This window comes from Mixophyes fleayi, chromosome 7, assembly GCF_038048845.1.
Source record: "Mixophyes fleayi isolate aMixFle1 chromosome 7, aMixFle1.hap1, whole genome shotgun sequence".
Classification (NCBI taxonomy): domain Eukaryota; kingdom Metazoa; phylum Chordata; class Amphibia; order Anura; family Limnodynastidae; genus Mixophyes; species Mixophyes fleayi.
This window is the reverse complement of record NC_134408.1, coordinates 24,781,127-24,802,896: the sequence shown is the minus strand read 5'-3', so window position 1 is coordinate 24,802,896 and position 21,770 is coordinate 24,781,127. Positions and strand designations below refer to the sequence as shown.

The 21,770-nt window shown below is 40.7% G+C and overlaps 1 protein-coding gene and 1 long non-coding RNA gene across 5 annotated transcripts in view; one reads left to right on the top strand and one right to left on the bottom strand.

Annotated features, from left to right (window-relative positions):
* LOC142097521 (uncharacterized) overlaps nt 1-7,830 on the bottom strand; it is a 193,099-nt gene extending 185,269 nt beyond the window's left edge. Inside the window, exon 1 of the long non-coding RNA XR_012678197.1 lies at nt 7,487-7,830. This is a non-coding gene — a long non-coding RNA (uncharacterized LOC142097521). The remainder of the gene's footprint in view (nt 1-7,486) is intronic.
* Nucleotides 7,831-7,934: 104 nt separating this feature from the next.
* Nucleotides 7,935-21,770, top strand: part of CREBBP (CREB binding lysine acetyltransferase) — a 41,982-nt gene continuing 28,146 nt past the window's right edge. For 3 of the 4 annotated variants that reach the window (XM_075179417.1, XM_075179418.1, XM_075179416.1), the window contains exon 1: nt 7,936-9,231. In XM_075179417.1, the coding sequence (XP_075035518.1) occupies nt 9,144-9,231 (88 nt within the window). In that variant the 5' untranslated portion in view covers nt 7,936-9,143. Of the gene's footprint in view, nt 9,232-21,770 lie in introns of all 4 variants that reach the window. The other variant, XM_075179419.1, reaches the window with a different exon arrangement.

The window sequence follows — 21,770 nt, the reverse complement described above, 5'->3', positions numbered from 1 at the left end:
TGACCAAGCCAATTAGTGTTCTGAGAGTACTGGTAGTGAGTTACATGCTGAAGTCAAAGGAGTGTACAAGGAAGAATAGTGATGGACAAAGACGAGGTATCGGAGAAGGTGTAATAGTGGGGGGGCGAAGCCAAGGTCGAAGGATTGGAGAAGGTAGAATTGTTCAGTCCAAAAAAAGTCTTCTTCAAAGCACAAGCAGAGAGATCCAGAACAAAACTTTGCTGCTGCAATGGTTTGCTAGAACTGAGGGACTTTATAAAGGCTACAAACAGGTGAGATGAATTGTTCTAATTTACATGACCTTCTCACTAAAGGGCTGATTGTGGTGTAGGGAAAGCTGTGTAGTTGTCCAAGTGAGGTGACTAGCTAGATTGCTGTTCTTGGCAATCTAGCTAGTGCTGCAGAAAATGAGATATGGTGTTTGTAACTGTCATTGTGAATAGTTATCTGACAGCTGTCATTTGGTGCTAGTGCTGTGAAGGAGCAGATTCCAGATGCAAGCTTGCCAGTATTCAGCCTGAAGACTTTGGCAAGCAGAGCAGGTTCATGAACATTGCTTGACTTAATACAAGAGTGGTCATCAGGGCCAAAGCCCTTCAAGTGCACCATGTACTTTTCTCCTCTCCCAGATCTGCGAGAGTTGTCCACTGAGAACACCCTGTGGTCTGCAAACCTTGCTTGGTTAGCTACCACCATCTCCAGCTATTCCTGCAGCCTTTTGCACAGCCCTTGGAGATCCTGCACGTTTGTCTGCCAAAGGAACCCTAGAGGTGGCATGTGAAAATGGAATGACGATTGGACGGAACCCGTGGACGGGGAATGCCCCATGGAGTCCTGCATCAATGCAAGCTAATCAAATATGTATCACAAGAACAATGCTGGAGCAGGACAAAAGACACCATACTCTGGCACTCTAGGGGTGTCAGAGTCTCATTTATATAATGGTGGCTAATTAGAGAATCAGTGCTCAATGACGTCACTGACCACAGACAGAGGGAGAGAAATCGCATCCTGTTGACTAGCAACAGGACACGCATGTGCAGACCCGACCAAGGAAGCCGGGGAACTTGCATCCCATTACTAGGTAATGGGCATGCCTACCCGGCTCAACGAAGGCGTCCATCTCTGCGGAGAAAGAAGAAGCTGGCAAATAAGATTATCTCCAATTGGTTCCTTCAATTCTTTCTGGAAGGAGGCCTCATCATTCCATCTGGTCTCTGCTGTGAGGTCCGGAATTCGATGGTAAACTGGGCACCTGTGCAACCATGTTGCTCAATCTGGGCCAGTCTTGCAGAAACATTGGTGGTGTGACCCGGAGAGTAAAAAAAAAAATCAGTATCAACGTGGCCAAAAAGTCCTTACTATTACCCATCAGTAGATCGTTCCTTTTATAGAGTGGTGTCGTCCAGGCAAATCCTGGCCATTCAGCAGGGAGATGATACAGACTACTTTGATCCACTCTGTGGGGAATGAGGCTGTATGTACTTCAAACTATAGGTAAATATGTGTCAGAAAACCCCTGCACCATTTGTGCTTGCTATCAAAATGCAAGGGTGCAGTAATTTTAGAATCCCGGACAACAAAATGAAATTCTGTGGTCAGTTGGTTGAGTTGGATGACCAACCATTCATAGTGGGCACTGGCTGCAAGGACTGCTTGCTTCAAAACACCAATCTCATGTATCTCTTAGCTGTTTTGCAAAGTGTCACATCGCAGCTATACACCAGCGTGGTCCATGTTTGCCAGGGTCAAAATTTAACGGTGCTAAGAGCTCCCAGGAATGAGCCACTTGGCTGGGGTAACTATCAGAGACACACCACGCCCTGAGAAGACTGGTAGTGAGGTATGAGCTGAAGTTAAGGGATTGTACAAGGTAGAATAGTGCTGGACAAATGCAAAGTCAAGAATTTGGAGAAAGTAGAATATTGGGCGATGAAGCTGAAAAAGTCAGATCAAAGGACTGGAGAGGGTAGAATCATGATGTACAGTCCAACAAATCAATTCTTCTTCAAAGCACAAGCTTCTGCAATGTTTTTTTTTAGAAATTAGGGACTTTATAAAGGCTAAAAACAGGTTAGAGCAGGGTTTCCCAAACCCAGTCCTCCCCAACAGTGCAGGTTTTCCGGATCACATGTGACATAATTAGGACCACCTGTGGATCTGTTACAATGTGTCAGTCAGTAATGAATACACCTGTGCTCCAGCAAGGAGATATGGAAAACACGCACTGTTAAGGAGCTCTGAGCACAGGGTTTGGGAAACCCTGGGTTAGAGGAATTGTTCTGATTAACTTCACCTTTTCATTGAAGGGCTGATTACAGAGTAGGGAAAGCTGTGCAGTAGTTCAACTCAGGAGACTAGCTATACTGCCGTTCTTTGCAAAGTGCTGATTACATGATTTGAGATAAGGTGATTGCAGCTGTCATTGTAAATAGTTATCTGACAGCTGTCATCTGGAGCTAGTGTTGCGAATCCTCAGACAACTGCTTTATAGCATTGGCACCTGAACCAGAACATGACATTGAACAAGCCTGCAGCGCAGTCAAAAATGCATACCTATAGACCAGTGAATGTATCCTCAGACAGACTAAAGAAGGACTGGATGAGTCAGTGAACCTGGGACTACATAGGTGAAAGTAAGAAGATCAAGGCTCAAATCAACAACAGCAAAAAGAGACAACAGATAGCAACAGCCCACGCCAGATATACAGCTGCAAATCGACAAGTGAAAAGAAGTGAGTGATCATCATTATCAATTATTTATATAGGGCCAGCAGATTCCGTAGCGTTTTAGAATTGTGATCAGAAAAATGGGCGGATGATCTGGCAAGGCGAGCTGAAATAGTGGCAATCAAAAACTGGTGAGTTTCTGTACGGAAGCACTAAAATGCTATCCAAAAAGAATTCAGTAAAAGCAGTCCATTAAGAAATAAGAAAGATGAGCATCTCGTAACTCAAGAACAGTTGAGTAGATGAAAAGAAGATTTTGCAGAACTTTTAAACAGAGATATGCCCATGAGACAAGGAGAGGATCAAGCTAACAATATGGAAGACCCAACCATCAGTCTCCAAGTCCCATCTAAAGCAGAAATTAAAATGGCTCTTAGACACTTAAGCAATGGAAAAGCCCTTGGAATTGACAACCCTCCCGAAAACTTAAAGTTGGACCTTGAAACATTAGCTACGCTGTTGTAGCCCTTGCTAAAAAAAGACATGGGTACGGCAGAAGATTCCGGGAGAATAGAGAAAGGGCATAATTGCTAAGCTATCCAAGAAAGGAGACACCTCCAACTGCAACAACTGGTGAGGAATCAACTTCCTCTCTGTGCCAAGTACTGGCAAGACTGATCGTAAACAGCATTATAGACTATGTCGAGGTTCAACTTCAGAAAGAGCAGGCCGGGTTCCAAAAACATCACAGTTGCGCCAATCTCTTCAACACACTTCAAATGATCCTGGAGCAGCGAGTGGCAAAACACCATCTATCGAACGTTCTTTGACTTCGAGAAAGCATTTATTATTAAGATCATCAGTGAAATGTATGATGGCTACAAATGCCAGGTTCTCCAAGAGGAAAAGCTAACCAAGGCCTTAACCATGAAATCAGGAGTGCACCTAGGATGTATTCTTTCGCCACACTTGTTTTTACTAGAACTGGACAGAGTCATGAAGAAAACTGTAGAAGTGTTGGAAGAGAGGTGTACAATGAAGAGAGTGAAATAGTGATAGTAAGAAACATCGGGGACTATCCCGATTGGTGTCTCTTCAAACTAATCAATGTTACGTTTATGTAAGCAATCACTCATTGAAAAGCTGCTTGTTATTACTGGAAAGGGGGAATCCAATAAAAAATACTTCTGTTGGCTTCATTTGACATATAGCAATATGCAAAACAGCTGGATATATATGTGAACCCTTTGCTGCAAAATAAAGTCATTAGTAAATCCTGCTGCTACTATATTTAGGACGGAAGCTCTCTTAAGCAATCTTCTGCAACAGGGTAACATTGTTTCCCATTGTATTTAATGTGACACTAAGAGGTAAATTTATAAAGCTGCGGGTTTAGAAAAGTAGAGATGTTGCCTATAGCAAACAATCAGGTTCTAGTTATCATTTATTTAGTACATTTTACATCACAGCTAAAATCTTATTGGTTACTATAGGCAACATCTCCACTTTTTCAAACTCGCAACTTATTACATTTAAACCTAAGGGTACTTTTAAAGGTTTCAAAACGCCACACTTTCTGACTACTATATTAGTTTTTACACAGAAGGCTGCTGAGGTCCATGCAGATTCATCTCTTGGTCATACAGTATGAAATAATACTACTCATGTAGTATAGAAAATTGTTGCACCTTGTTAGAAAAAAGCAGGAAGAAAAGCAAACTTTCAGGACTACTCGGGTCTCCTGATTCAGCCTGACAGAGACCTAAATAGTGTCAAAAAAGCTTGTAACTAAATTCAGATATACACATAATAGGAAATATCCTTAATTGGCTATGTATATAGAGTATCTCTCTCTATATACAGTACATCCGAAAAGTATTCATGGTGCTTCACTTTTTCCACATTTTGTTATATTACAGCCTTATTCCAAAATGGAATAAATTCCTTTTCCCTCCAAAAATTCTATACACAATACCCCATAATGACAATGTGAAAAAAGTTTTTGGGAAATTTTTGCAAATTTATTAAAAACAAAAAACTAAGAAATCACGTGTACATAAGTATTCACAGCCTTTGCCATGAAGCTCAAAATTGAGCTCAGGTGCATCCTGTTTCCACTGATCATCTTTGAGATGACAGCTTAATTGGAGTCCGCCTCTGGTAAATTCGGTTGATTGGACATGATTTGCAAAGGCACACACCTGTCTATATAAGGTCCCACACTTGACAGTGCATGTCAGAGCACAAACCAAGCATGAAGTCAAAGGAATTGTCTGTAGACATCCGAGACAGGATTGTCTTGAGGCACAAATCTGGAGAAGGGTACAGAAAAATGTCTGCTTCTTTAAAGGTCCCAATGAGCAAAGTGGCCTCCATCATCCATAAATGGAAGAAGTTCGAAACCACCAGGACTCTTCCTAGAGCTGGCTGGCCATCTAAACTGAGCGATCAGGGAAGAAGGGCCCTAGTCAGGGAGGTGACCAAGGACCCAATGGTCACTCTGCCAGAGCTACAGCATTTCTCTTTGGAGAAGAACCTTCCAGAAGGACAACCATCTCTGCAGCAATCCACCAATCAGGCCTGTATGGTAGTCCTTACTAAAAAGCACATGGCAGGCCGCCTGAAGTTTGCCAAAATGCACCTGAAGGACTCTATGACCATGAGAAACAAGATTTTCTGGTCTGATGAGACAAAGATTGAACTCTTTGGTGTGAATGCCAGGCGTCATGTTTGGAGGAAACCAGGCACCGCTCATCACGAGGCCAATACCATTCCTACAGTGAAGCATGGCGGTGGCAGCATCATACTGTGGGGTTGTTTTTCACCGGCAGGAACTGGGAGACTACTCAGAATAGAGGGAAAGATGACTGCAGCAATGTATAGAGAGATCCTGGATGAAAACCTGCTCCAGAGCGCTCTTGACCTCAGACTGGGGCGACGGTTCATCTTTCAGCAGGACAACGACCCTTAGCACACAGCCAAGATATTAAAGGAGTGGCTCCAGGACAACTCTGTGAATGTCCTTGAGTGGCCCAGCCAGAGCACAGACTTGAATCCGATTGAACATCTCTGGAGAGATCTGAAAATGGCTGTGCACTGACGGTTCCCATCCAACCTGATGGAGCTTGAGAGGTGCTGCAAAGAGGAATGGGCGAAACTGCCCAAAGATAGGTGTGCCAAGCTTGTGACATCATATTCAAAAAATCTTGAGGCTGTAATTACAGCCAAAGGTGCTTCAACAAAGTATTGAGCAAAGGCTGTGAATACTTATGTACATGTGATTTGTTATTTTTTTATTTTTAATAAATTTGCAAAAGATCTCCCAAATTTTTTTTCATGTTGTCATTATGGTGTATTGTGTGTAGAATTTTGAGGGAAAAAATGAATTTATTCCATTTTGGAATAAGGCTGTAATATAACAAAATATGTAAAAAATGAAGCGAATATTTTTCGGATGCACTGTATATATATACACATACACAGAAATATAACGTTTGACAAAAGACTGAATAGTCTTTTAATCTGCCGTTTCATTCTTCTTTGACACAATTCGCAAGGACATTCTCAAGGAAAGGTTTCAAAAAAGACTGAAATGTTGGAATAAAAATACTCTATTTTCAATATCATGTTGGAGATTGCCAATTGTCATGTTTGCATGTTGTTATTCCCATTTTGAGGAACTTATTGAGCATCTCACACGGTGAATTGGAAGAGGTGAGCTACAATCTTTTTCATATATTCACTAAAAACAGACCCTACTGGACTCCAAATGTTGCTACCAATTTTGGAATAAATATCCTATCTTTCTTCATCCCGTGAGTGCCGTCTGCCTTTCTTCTTTTCCAATATTTTTTTTTACTTAGGCACTGGATTTTTTTAGAGGGAGTGCCCATTATGTTCATATACATATATATATATATATATATATATATATATATATATATATATATATCTCTAATATATAAATGCTTAGTGGCGTCTGTCTGTCTGTGTGTGGAAAAAAACAACCAAGTTGCAGCGCCACCTGCTGGGCAGAGTTATACACTGACCTACTAAATTCTTAGTGTGTGTGGGGAAAAAAATTCGAAAAGGGCTGAAATTTGGTAGGGCTCAAACTCATTTTCGTGAGGTAATTTTACCTCATGAACACACATGTGTAGAGGCGTGCGTTAGTGTGTGTGTGTGTGTGGAAAAAACTATTTTCTCAGAAAGGGCTCATCCAATTGACCTGAAATTTGGTATACTGACATTATTTGACAAAAAAATTAGAATAGTCAAGACAGTTAACTTCCATCATCCCCCCTTCCCCCCGTGGGAGGGGTAATAAAGGCTAAATTTACGAGTTGAGGGGTCAAACTCATTTTTGTGAGGTAATTTTACCTCATGAACACACATTAAAAAGGGCGCTTGCGTCGGGAAGTAACGATCTTCCCCTGAGGAGGCCTGGGCTAGGCCCAAATGCATGACAAGAACCTTTTTAAGACCTTAAGTATCTTAATTTGACTAGAATGCATGAGTATCATGCACGGGTTAACTTGTATATGTATATATATATATATATATATATATATATATATATATATATATATATATATATATATATGTAGACATTTTAATAACTGTGGAAGGAGAGGGACTGTGTGGTCAAAGACAGGTAATTTAGTCAATTTTAAGTTTGGGGGCTCCAAATTAGAGTGAAACCCAGAGTCTTTAGGATAACAGGTCTCATATCTATAGAGATCTCATCTACCTATGTATCTATATATAGTAGTAGCAGTGCAATAAAAAAATCCACATATCCCACAAAGATTCTTACCTCTGTTTGTATTGTTTTATTACTCCGCTTATTCCCAACTGTAAATCGCTATGGAATTTGCTAGCGCTATATAAATAAATGTTGGTGATGATGATTCTAAGGTTTAAGAAACACAGATACACTGTGAGAATTATGAATTAGAATGTTCTCCTCCTCATACGTGGGCCAATTGTAGGGTATACCATATTCTAAGTAGGAATACAGAACATCTCCTACACCTTCCTCAGGACCCCTGGACCGGCCTGTTCCCACCTTCAGCATTATACTCGGGGCGTTGCCAACCAAACGTAAGCGGGCGCGGCCAACCAGCGTGGGCGTGGCCTACCACTCCCTACGGGCGTGCCTCCTCCCCAGCAGGCTACGTGCGAGTCTCCACCCATCCCCTCCTTCCAGCTTCATTATCCACAGCTCTACGTCTCTCTCCTCTCCCCCCACTCCCCTCCCTGCGTGCGTGCTGCGTGGCCCCGCCCCTCCTCCCGCCGTCGTAGAAGAGAGGAGGAAAAAAAAAAAAGAAAAAAAAAAAAAAAAAACTTTTTTTTTTTAATTGAGGAATCAACAGCCGCCATCTTGTCGCGGCTCGGTCAGCGCCGGAGATCTCCGGGCCCTGTGAGGAAGAGAGGGGGAGGAGAGAGCTGCCAGGACAGCGGGGACTCGGAGGCAAGGGGGGGCCGCTCGCTCTCCCCCCACCCCCCCCGGAGGAGGCTCCTGTTTATTCTTTAATCCGATGCCCCGTTTGGCGGCGGCTCCTCTTCATTGTTTTCCCTCCCCTCCCGGAGGAAGAGGAGGAGGAGGAAGCGGCCGCACGGTTGCGTGGGCGGGCGGAGAGAACCGGCATCGGGGGTGGGCTGGGACCCAGGCCTGACGCAGCCCCGGGGACTGGAGAGCGGTGCGCGGGGCCTTCCCTCCACCCCACCCGGTGCCCGCCGGACACCCCAACAATCTACACTTATTTTGGGGGAGGGGGGTTGTTACCCCAAAATGTGTCACCCCTGTCATTAACCGGCCATAGGTTGGTTTCAGCGCAGCATTAGGGGAGCTGTCGGGGGATCTGTGATTGAGGGGACCCCAGCTGGTCGTGTTTGGGGGCGACAGTGATTTAGGGGTGACTGTGGGGTGCCCCATAGTGCATTTGCAGAGACCTGTCTCTAGGGGGAGCCCTTGTTATAGGGGCTCATTGTGGGTCCTATTAGGGGTAGTATTGGGGGGGGGTCATTAGTGGTCTTGTATGATTTTTGCTGGGGGGGGTTGGGGGGCATCTGAGTCACATAGGAGACACTGACAGCTGTAACCTGAGGGCCACACTCTGCACATCAGGGCCCCACTGACCACTCTAGGGGGGGGTTGACTATTACAGGGGTCCCGGATCAGTAGTCCCGGTGGGTCCCCCTCCTCTCTCCCCTTCCAGCAGGTACCGATCAGGGGGGTCAGGGAGAGGGGTGTCCTGATAGTAGTTACGATCGGGGGACTCTGTCCGCGGGGTCCCCCCGGGATGCAGGACTCGGGGGGCTGCTGAGGTCTTGGCATCCCCGGGTAGTAGTAGTAGTGTAGGGCCGGGGGCATCCCTTCTCCTCCTCCCCTAGCTCGCTGCTCCTCCTCCGGGGAGGGAGTCTTCTCTGTCTTCGGTGACCGATCAGAAGGAAAAAAAAGGGGGGAGAAGATGGCCGAGAACCTGCTGGACGGGCCTCCCACCCGGAAGAGACCCAAACTCAGCTCCCCTGGCTTCTCTGCCAGCGCGGACAGCACAGGTAGGAGAGGCCGGAGGGATGGAGGGGGGATGCTGGGCAATGGACCCAGGCAGATGTCAACATAGAGTTGTATGGTGCATTGTTGTCAGGAGCATGTGTAACCAGTGGCTGTGTGTTGTGCAGGCATGTTGTGTTACTGACACATGGGTGAGACATCACTACAGCCATGTGTGACAACTAAGCCTGGGTGCAAAGCTGGTTGTGGTGTTCTACATTGTAAGACATGTTTTTTTTTTTTTGTTTTGTTAGAGTACAGCATTGAGCTAAAAGCCTATATATATATATATATATATATATTATATTTATTATTATTATACTGCATATAGCAGTGCTTGGTTACATCCAAAATCAGTTGGATGACCATTGATCATTTATAGTAATCCTTTTGCGCAAAGATCAAACAAAAGTTTTTCTGGGGAGATGATGGCTTTGTTTATTTTAAGCTGCCTTTTTGGTGGGTGAATTCATAGTTCTATCAATTGCACGGAGTATGTTGAATTGAGCAGGATGCTTAGATGACATGTCCACAAAAGATGGCAATGTTAGAAAAGTAGTCATTTGAAAAAGTGGATGTAGCTGCTCGTGAGTGGTATATACTTGTTGTAGTGGATATAAGATTTGACATAAGATATTAACAGGAGGTTGAAAGTGAGTGATGGTGATGTAGTAAGAAGAAGTCAGTGAAGATAGACTGTCAAGTGAAATGGTTGTATTGGTAAGATGGATAGGCACTCCACAAAGAGACACACAATTGAGGATAGGAAACAAACAATGGCAAGTATACATTGAAATTGTATTAGAGTTTTGTGGCCATGGTCAATAAAATATTACATATTGAGAAGAAAGTATTAATATTGGTCCTATGCTTTTTGAGTTATGGGGGGGGGGGGGACATGATGCAGAGGAAGGGAATTTTTATTTTTGCATATGGTAGAGAGAACATGTGTATGTCTTTTGAATAATAGAAACAGACTGTAAAAGCTGTAAGGCTCTTTTAAAAAAATAAAATAGTAGGGGAAAGTTTTATATGGCTGTACAAATATATTTTGGACCCCCCCAAAAAATATTTAATTAAGCAAAGTGTAAGTATAGATATGCGGAATTCCTTGATTATCTAATAATTACAGCGTGCAGTAGAAATAGATGGTCACGATCTGGTGGAAAAGTAAATCTGAGAATATTGCTCCATATAATCATGACAGACAATCCATACAAAAGGCTAAAGTGTTTTGGGTACTATACATCAATGTATTGGCCTAAGGTTCTGTTTGGAAAGAGGTGCAGTTATGTACACCTATGGATATATCTAGTTGTGTATGTATTGAACTAGGAACAACTTTAGAGTCTTTGGACAGTGTGTGTACCATATGAGGAAAATAAGCGTTTAAAGTTAAAGGTATGTTGTAAAATAACTTAATGTTTGGGATCTAGAAGAGAAAACAGTGGAACTTATTGATGATTTTAGCATTTCCATATAGTTGGCACTGCAGACTGTATTTGTTGGAATAGATGCCAGCATCTGGCTTGCTTGGAAGGTTATGTACAACACATTTTTGATTGATTAGTTCAAGTGTAGTGTGAAGAAATCAAAGGTGCTGAGATTTGATCAAGTGATGAATTTTCATGGAAAAGCCATTTAAAATTGCACAATCATATTGACAATCATATTTAAAGAACAGCATGCAACATGCACTTTATAAGGCTCATACATATGGGGCCGATTCAATTAGCCATGAGGTTTCGTAGTAACCTCGCTGCTATGCTACTGTGTGATGTTGTAGGTCGCACCTCGTAGGAGTGTGAGCAAAGAATTTTCATGACTGTAATTGCCAGTAATGTCAGCAGAAACATAATTGAATCAGCCCCATGAATGTTGGGGGGGGTCCATAATTTCCAAAATCTTATAATTTGTCCTCTTTTAAACAGTGTTCCCATCCTCCCGGCAGCTTCGTGTACTATGTACATAATCAGTGTTCTCTTAAAACTCCATTATATTGTAATGTTACAGGCATCATTGAAATTGATGCAAAACCAACATTTGTCAGAAAGCATGTATGGGTCTGTTTACATTATATTTTGGATCCCCGTCATCACGCTATTTACTAGAATCACTGATACACTTTGAGTGCTTGATTTTAACACTTGTGTGTATGTGGTCATACTTAACACTTCATACAGAATAGATTAGTTAAGCAGGGTCCCCTTCACGTTATCACTATACAATTCATTTTGTTGTATTCCACCTCGTCTTGCAACACATACTAAATATAGAATAACTGCTTCAACTGTCTGTTTTAAATTTATTGTGTTCAATTTGAACAATTCCCCCCTACCCCTTTGTTGCTCTAACTATATATTGATCATGAGCTCATATCACACATTCTTGTAATGCACTTTACTTTCACGTAGTTGATGCTGTACAGGTTTAGGATTCCAAATACAATTGTGTATTTTATTTGAAAGATGAATTTTTTTGGCTTTGCACCTGTGCTGTTGATATTAATTTAAACATGACATAAATATAGATAAAACATTGTACGTGGAAACTGTCCAGTTCAATTCTCACTGGACTCTTAGGGGGGAATTCAATTGGCCGCGTTACGCGCAAAAGTAGCGCAGCCTGCGCATTATTACCGTTATTACGGTAATAATGTGCTTTGTTACTGTTATTACGTTGGTTTCAACACCGTCTTTTTTTCTCGCAGCTCAGGGAGCTGTGAGCAGAAAGCCAGGTTAAAACTACCGTAATAATGTTAATAGTTTTAACGCGGCGGTACTTTGGGGGGCGGGGGGAATTGAATTCCCCCTTAGGAGTATATTTACTAAACTGCGGGTTTGAAAAAGTGGAGATGATGCTTATAACAACCAATCAGATTCTAGTTATCATTTATTTAGTACATTCTACAAAGTGACAGCTAGAATCTGATTGGTTGCTTAGGCAGCATCTCCACTTTTTCAAACTCGCAGTTTAGTAAATATACCTACTAGTGTACAGGACTAGACCCTTTCTGCACATCACCAATCCTTCTGCAGCAAACCTTCCTCTTTATGGTAGAAAAGTCAGCAATGCATTTGTTCCCAGTAATGGTGAATAGGTTACACGTTCTGATATGTTTGTTGGTTGTTTATGTTAGATAACTCCTGGCTGATTCTGGTACCTAAATATTTCCTCCTCCATGTTCTTATCCAGACGTTGAGAGATCAAAGGAACCAATAACTTATTAACACCTATATTCTGTGGAGGTTGGGGGGGTGGGGGGGAACTTGCGAAATGACTCTGATTTAGCTGCTAAATATCTAAAGACGTTGATAAACACTGTGATTTGGACCTAATTGGCTCCAAATTGCAGTGTGTATAGGCACAAAAAGACTGCAGACACCTACCACGTGTGGTTATCGTACTCTATGATGCAGCTCTCTGTACTTTTTATTTGTGCTAAATATCTCTATATTTACAGTTATCCACCCATGCATTATACTATCGTTACTTGCTATTCCTCTAATAGTGTCACAACCACATTGCTTCTTGAAGGCTGTGATTTTAGTGGTCTGTTTGATAACATTCTGGCTGCCAATTGCAAGTTCCCTCTTTGAAACAGACAATGAATGAGTAGCTGTGATTTGTGTGTGAATATATCCACTGCTACTCTCGCCCAAGCTAATGCTATGAATGTAATTTTAAAACATTATATTTTTAAGCTATATCTATGGTAAACTTACTTTCTATGATATTTAAGTGACTAACCTAGCTGACAAAAGTAACCTGTCCACTAGGATAGTCAGCTATTGATTATTTTTCTAGCCTCTAAAATCCTGGCACAAAGGTTTTTGAGAAATCCACACTTTGCATTGTTAGGTTTGAATTGTGATAATTGCATCTGTCTGATTTCTGACCCTACAAGGGTTATAATATTGTGTGGTTTATTGGAAAAGGCATTGACTGAGCTTTCTGTGTTCACTGCTATGTGGAGTTTAGAACTCCTGAGAAATGCTACAGGGATATAATGAGGATTTTAGGGACATCCTTTTGGTCTTCTAGGTAGAAGCAAACTGTGGTTGCTGGTAGAGAATCTCCGCTTTGCAGGGCTGGACATTCTGCATCGGTGAATCTCAATTGCAGAGTCAGGATCTGTCAGTAAACAATCTTCAGGAGGCGATCTCCTGCCACAGATTTACTTGTTAAGGTTTATTGCAGTACTGTGGTATGTAAAACCTCATAAGCATACAATGTCAGCAGGTTCTTCCTCGTAGTTCACTTGAACATATTGTAAACTATCTCTTATATAATTTTTTTTATTTTGTATTTATGCTTTTGGTGCTTTAGATAATTAGATTAAATTGTGCCTTTTTAATACTGGGTATATATTGATATGTGAATTGGTGCAGACTTAATTAGGCACTCATTAGAGTTGAATCTCTGATATGGACGCATCAGTCATAGTACTGTGAGGCTATTACCTGATGTATATAATAGGAGAGAAGGAGAAGTACTACTTGTATGGAAGGCACACTCATGGAGAAAATCCTGTATTGTTGAAGGGACACTTCATTGTGGATAAAACCAAGAGTGGATAGAAATGAAAAAAATAAATAAATGGACACTACACTATAAAACTACTATTTATTAGTCATGCAAATAAAACTGTGTTGTTAAAAAGCGAAATATTAAAATTTCAGAGTCTTGGTCAGGTACGTATATTCAAAAAATCAATACACTTTAATTGGTTCCGTGTGATTTGAAGATTAACACAATAATACATTTACCAGGACTGTTTATATTCCTTATTACTGTGGATCTCTGGGTCTTTACTGACATATTATAGTGACATACTCATCAAAGTGACACTGACCCTATACCTCATTTGTGTAAACCACACGTGACTGTATGTTTCTCATGTCCATATGATGGAAACACAATACACTTACCTTATATGATCACTATTTATGAATTGTTGGTATTTTCAAGACCCCATCACAAGACATCTGTATAATATAACTACCATAGATAGACTCCAGGTATATATTTACGGAACCAATTAAAGTGTATTGATTTTCTGAATATACGTATGTACAATACATTACTACTGGAAGCAGCACCTCATACTATCAGACTAACCTATTAAATCATATCTTGAAAATATACATTAATTGGAATTATTTTTTCTTCTGCGGGAAATCATATGTATGTTATTACCTGATGTAATAGTGTAACACATTTATGTGTTCTATAAACCTCTGCATGTTTGGTGGAGTAGTGCCGTATCCAAAACCACCGCTTATTATTGTTTTTCCCAAAGTGCAGTGCAACCTGTATATCATCATCATTTATTTATATAGCACCAACATATTCCGTAGTGCTTTACAATTGGGGACAAACATTGTAAACTAATAAACAAACTGGGTAAATCAAAGAGGTGAGAAGGCCCTGCTCACAAGCTTACAATCTATGGGTATGTGTGTGCATCTATATATCTATCTTTATCTCTCTCTCTCTCATGCTCATGGTGTATGAAATCTGAGTTCTCCCTAATTACTTCGGTCTCGTTATCGTTTCAATCTGCGACTCTTTGACAGCAATACCTTTTTTAGTCTCTTAATTTACCCATACAAAATCGACAGCTATATATATTTTGTTTGTGTAGATTCGGGGACTAAAATGTTTGCGTTCTGTGTTCCTTTTTTTTTTTTTTGTGTGTTTTTTTTAATTTATTTTCTCAGTTTGAGAAATACAAGTTCTTTTTAATGTTTTATTTGACAGTTAACTAGGGAAAACTGTAATAAAAAAAAAAAAAAAAAATTTCCAGACACTGCAATCCCAGAAAATGACTGTAACATGTACTCATCTCACTCTATGAGTTTAGGGATACTAAATACATGTATTTGACTCAAGTGAGTTATAAAGGCAGAAACAGCCAGAATCCTCTTATTATACAGTGGTCTTATTTGTATAGGGTCAAGAACAGAAAAATAAAGGAGCTTTGCTCCCTCAGTAGCTGGGGTCCAAAGATGGGGAGGGTGTGCAGGATCGGGGTCCCTCCATCTCTAATGACATTTATAAACATAACAATGAATTAAGCTGTCCACTTCATCTAGAAAACGCAGACGTAAACGAGATTTATTGCTATGGATGTAAAAGCTGTGTAGATGATCGTTTGCTTGCTCATAGATGCTAGAACTTTGCGACTTTCTTTTTCTCCGAACACCATTATATTTTTATTCGTTTTGGTAGACTGCATGTTCAGAGGCAGAAGGGGCCTTTGAACCCTAAATATTCATTGCTTCTCCGAGGCTGGGGAGCAGCTCCCTGTTGTGGAGCACCAGTAGTCCTGGTGGGATCCTCTTTGCTAAGCTAAAATTTCCAGAATGGATACACTAACTTTTTGTTCTGCTGGGGTTTGTTGTGGCAATAATGTAACATGTTTAATGCTGTTTATTTGCTGAGCACTTATAAATTCTGTTTTCTTTAAATACCAGCAATAGGCACAGCGTTGGAGGTCTGTGTCCAGTTTATTGTGCAGGTCTTGTTGGAATGAGACTAGACACCTAGCTCCAATGCTCTGACCTGTTCTAGATATGGGACACAGGCTTGTGTGAATGTTTCCTACAAAATGTGAATTGGTGGAAATAGTTTATCGACCCATCCAGTCTCCTCATAGAAGAACATGGGTAATAGGAATGTCTGCTATCTCCACTCAGGAAAAGACTGATTAGAGCTCCCAACTCTTGTTCAGCTGGTGCAGTAGTGGCCGTAATCACTCCATATCTTGTTTAAATATACTGTTTTGCTATCCATCATACCTAGTTGTCAGTGTGGTTTTCATGTCCTAGACAAGGTGTGAACACCACTGTGTAATCCCCATTAAATAGAGGAACAGGAGACTAGGAGCCAGCTTGAGTTTTCAAGAAGCTCTCAGAGGTTTGTGTATATTGTATTTGCCATGTGACATTTCTGCTGATATGGAGGGTATGTCAGCTTGCTACTAACTTATATCTTGAAGACCTTATAAACCAGGTGTTAACTAAACAGATTTTTTTCAAACTCAAACATATTCTTCTTTCTGAACCAAGGAATGTTAAAGATTAAAATTGAATTCCACTTTTGGTTAATTGATGGCGCTGCAAGTGACTGCTTTGGTTGTGTCTGCTCTGGCCCACTGCCTGATTTAATCGAAGATACCTACAGCACAGAAGAAGGCATTCCCTAGGGTAGGATGCTCACGATTCAGGTTAGGAGATGGCCAATTACATTTTGAGAAAAATTAACCCGAATAATGGAATTGGCCTTTAAAAAATAAAAACAAGCCCAAAATGTATTTTGAATATTCCATTTGCCTTGGTTCTTTGTATTTCCATCGAAGCTGTTCTAGGCTTTGTTTGGAGCCCTGGTGATTGGTTGAAGCCAGAAATTAATCAAAATTGCTAAAAGCCTGTATTACCTAGCAGATTACTAAGTAACCAAAACTACACTTCCCATCATGCCTTGTGGTATACTTTGTGTGTTGAATGTCTGTTTTTTTTTTTTTCTGTATTTTTTATTTTATACATTTTGATTGTTTATGAACCACTTGAATATAGAAGGGTGGCTTTCCCCAGAGCTTGATTTACTGATACATGTCCAGTGTCATCACATTGACAGTACATACATGAGATCTTCCTCTTCTTGTGAATTATTGTTGATGACTGAATATTAGGCTAGTTGGGGTCTTTACTAAAAGCCCCTCCGCATGCACTAAAACAGTCAGCCTGACAATCTTATCTGTTCGAATGCGTTTATGAGAATATAATATGAACACTGCTTGCTGATGCTCACATTTCTACCATGCCAATCTCTTCATGCCTTTTATCCATGTAAAGGAAATTAAAAAAACATTTAACTTTCTTCCTCACTGTGATGGGTGCCTCACTTTGCAGAAAGCAATTCTGAGTAGCTGGCTCCCTGCTATTTTACAAGAGGGAGGTGGAGCTGTACAAATGACTGAAGAGAACGGTTCAGGAGAAGTCCATACTGCAGGGCTGTATTAGTGTAACAGAGCGGTACTAGTGACACAGTGTGAAGTGCGCCAATTGTTTGTTACTAATAGTATTGGGGTCAGTAGGGAATTCAGGCTTATTATAGGATGTTTCCTGCATCTTCTGTGTCTGTACACTTTATCTGGATAGCATCACTGGCAGAGAAGACCTGGCATTGCTACAAATCACCTCTGTCCTTAACATTTCGACACACTCTTTTCTTCTGTTGATTGTATGATGATGACACAGTAATTATCCCCTTTTATGGAGGTATTTCCATTTTTTTTGGCCTGACCAATTTGAGCTTTTTGTTATGAAAGAGAATACAGCTTGCAACCCAAATGTACAGATGTAGCATACTTCAGATTGATCATCTCAAGTGGTGAACATTTTCGTTCACGTCAAAATCAGAGCAGAAAGGGGTTTCTACGGTTGTGGCTTTTCATTGGTCCTCAGGCTCGCACCTCCCTCCAAATGAGTTGCACCGCCCCGTTCTTCAGCGGAAAGACTCTCCACGGAGCCCCTTTAATGCATCAGGACGTAGAGCGGCTTTAACACATCACATCATTGAAATGAATGGCAGGTGATGCATTACATGTCAGTTAAACTTTGCTGCATCTGTAGTAAGGATCAGTCCAAGATTCACAGGCTCGGTCCTTTGTAGTGGTCATTCACTTTGATTTTTTAGTTGCAGACCAAAGCTGCCTATGTGATCAACCTCTTTTCCCAGAGAACTCTACGGATTGGTCTAATATGACACAACTAATATTTACTCTTAAATTCCCTAAGGCCCTGTCAGTCTTAGTTTTTTGTCTACCTGGCATGCAATAACATGGTGTAATACAGGCTGTGTGGTTAGCTTAATGTGTAGTATAGTCAGAAGTTTGCCAACTGTTGTATTTTATTGGAGAACATCACCCTTTCTTCTGTGTGAGTATAACCAACAAATGTTCATTATCTTCGCTGATTGTGTTTGTAATAGAAGATATACACTATCTCAAAAAAAATGTACTTACCTGAGGTCCCCAAAATCTTGCACACGCTGCCACTGCTCTTCTTGCTTCTACGCATAGCCCAGGAAGGAGCGTAGCACATTCTGAAAGTGGTCTTCTTGGCCTTAGTTAGTCTTTAAAGAACTATGTTCCAACACAACCACTCTCCAAGTACAAGGGTCTACAGACACACAGGTGGGTCTTGTACATGTGTTATTTGTGAGATAGTCATCCCTTGGCATCTGCTTAATATCTCCTTCCGCAGGGAAAAAAAAATAATTTCACGCAACACTTTAGGGCTTTGTCTGGGTAGGTGTTCAATTGTAGCTCTCAAGGTGTAATACTGGACTGCTAAATTCTCCAGCCAGGCACGTGTGGGAATGCTGGCAGGGGGCTTCTGGGGGATATGTGTAATCACATAGGGGCATATTTGGAAACTTCATCACATGTTTGGCACAGAAAATAATTGACACTATTTTCCTTCTATCACATATTTAAATTGAAGTCCTGCATTTTTGGGATTTCCCTGTTTCTGGTAAGCAACATGTTAAGTCCTTTTTATGCCTTAAAATCTCTTTATTTTTTATTTATTTTTTTACGCTAAAGTTTACTTAATTGCCGGTGCTTTATCAATTCAATAACTAAGTGACAATATTGGGTGGCATGTGCCCTTACATTGGTAAATGTTACACTGGTGTATGTTTTGAGGTATGTGCATGAGTTTTGTGAAAGTTATTTAGTTGTCAGAACTAATGCTTTGACAATTGTTGAGAACAAAGAACATTGTCTTTAGTCATTCTAATATGACCGCTTAATTGTTGTACCGCAAACACATTTATTAAAATTAGTATTGTGTGCTTCACCCATAAATTTCAGTGTCTCTTTATGCCTCTTATGCTGTGACAGTTTCTCCCGTAATTTTAAAAAATTGTTTTAACAGAATTTTCCTAGAATTGATGGTGTCAATAAAATTATGAGGGTAAATCTACAGTTTGTCTCTGTCTGTGGATCTGTCTACCAAATGGAATTGCCTGGTGTGGTGAATAGATTGTCCACTTTATATAAAGTACAGGTTTGTTCTAAAGTGCATAACCCCTTTTAAATGTATGCCCTATAGTGAAATTCAGAATGTTTTGCTTGCTGTGGCCATATGGAGCGTTACATAAGTACATGTGTGGAATACTTAGGGAGAGACTCTGTTCCCGGCAGAGTGCTGCGCCGTCCTCACCGCAATGTCCGGCTGTCCGCATTGCTGACAATTACGATAGAAATTTGCTCATTTTTTTGCGCACATAAATGAGTGGCGATTTCCTGCCATGACATTGGCCTGAGGTATCCCCACAGACATTCTGGATGTTAAAGCTTTGCTACCATATAGTAAAGGATGGTCCTGGAGGGGGGGATCATAACACGATCCCTGGGGACTTCGACATTCTCTGCTTGGTTGGGGAGCTTTAAGAAGCACAGCCAAGTGCCGTTAACATTTTCAGGACAAAAGATGTGTTAATGGGTGGGTATATCATTTGTCCCCATTCTGACGACTTACCATAATGTAGCCATAACCCCTGCACAGTTCTAAGGTTGATCATCAGCAAACATATCTGTGTGTGGTCAGCTTTACGTATACTTCTTTACTTCTCAATCACCCACCAACCTACAGCTCTGATGGTGCAGAGATCTTGCCTTCTGTGCAGCTTCAACTTTATTTCCGCTACAGATTGTCACAGTATCGCTAATATTTAACTTGAAATGAGACCCTACTGAGCAAAAACTGAGTTGGAACAATAAACAAAGACCCCACATGTTTGAAATGTAAAGACATAGTTCTTAGCTAGTATGTTTCTTCAGTTTCTCCAATAAAAGAAAGTCATCGCCTTTTTCCACACAAGAATAGTAGCTGACATTAGGATAGATTTGTTTTGTTTCCAAGTGTTTCGTGCCAAGGAATATACAGTCAGTGGGGTTTACATGCTACCATCATTCCTTATCCCTAGTTCACCTTTAACGTCTCCTCAGGTCATCCTGTCTGGCTCTTACAAAACCTGATGATCTAATGGCAAGGGAGGAAGTGAACAGATATACTATACTCCAATGGTTCTTGTGGTTAACATTTTATTTATTTATTTTGTTCTTTGGTGGAGGGTCTGGGTTAAGACAACTGTAGTGTTTTTTTTTGTTTTTTTTTCATTACAGTATACACTGTAATCTTTATGCTGTAATGTTATTTATAGTGTATATAATACAATATAAGTGATTTAAGTAATTTAAAGCAAAATTAATATCTATGTCTCACATTGGGTTTACTATCCTAATGCTTTACAATATATGGGGGTGTGTGGCAATGGAGGGGGTATGGCTGTTTGTCCGTCCCCCCCATCTAGTCTATTCTATTGGGTGAAACTGCAATAGTAAAGATATCTGATGGAGGAATCAGACTTTGTTTAGGCCTTACCTTTGCTTCTGTTGCCCATCTTAATTTTGGGCAGTTCCTCTATATGTAGGACAGTTCCCTCTCATGCATCCAGTAGGGTAGTGTCCATTTCACAGTATCTTGAGCTACACCATACCATTGTGGCTGTTAATGTTAGGTTTGGGGTTAGGATTAGGGATGTAGTGCTTTAAGCTTTGTATTATGGTCAAGACATATTCCATTCAGTGCTAATCATTTTACTGCACACAACGCTAGCCCTCAACCCTAACATTAGTAACCACTGCGGCTTCTCTAATTGTTTGGCTGCTGTCAACTTTAGAGGAGGAGCCGCAGCTAAAGTAAAGTAAGCTGCTTCTCTTCAGAAGACCCTGCTTTCGTATCAACAGTTTCTGGAAACTTTCCATAATGTGATAGCAGAAGATATTTTTGAAGTTGGATCAGCTGTTCCTAAAAGGCTTCCAGTTTAAAAAAAGAGAAAGGGAAGTGGATAGTACAAACAATTATTATAGTGATAGGTCTGGGCTGGGGACACCATGGTATTTTATTAATTACATCAGTCACCCTAAATGATGTATAACCTGTGTAACGTATTCGCTGTGCTTTTTGCTTAGGGTCTTTGTATTTAGTTAAAGCGGTAGTGGGTGGGGGGCGTGTAATGGGGTAATGGTCACTTTGCTAGTTTTTCCATGACAACCTGTATAAATTTGACAATTGCCAAAGTATTTACATGAATTAAGTAGTACCTCTAATCCAAAAAGTAAAGGACGTTAGTGAGTGTTAGAAATTTATATTAATTGAAAGGGGGAATTGCTTATTTAAAGTCCGTCTACATTCATTTAATTTTTTATCATGCTTAGTATCTGTGTATTTAGCGTTAATTGCATTATGCTGCGCTATATAGGGAACATGTAGTGATTCTCATCAGTCTCTGCCACGTGGGTGAACTGAGTGTTGTTTTTGTCATTTTTTTTTTTTTTTTAGGTTACATTTTGCTTTATTTGTGCCTTTCATAGATATTGGCTATATCCTATTGTCTCTCTGGTAACCCCTCCTTATCTGTGTGTTCAACGTAGCTGTAATACAGGGAAGAATGCATGTCTACTTAA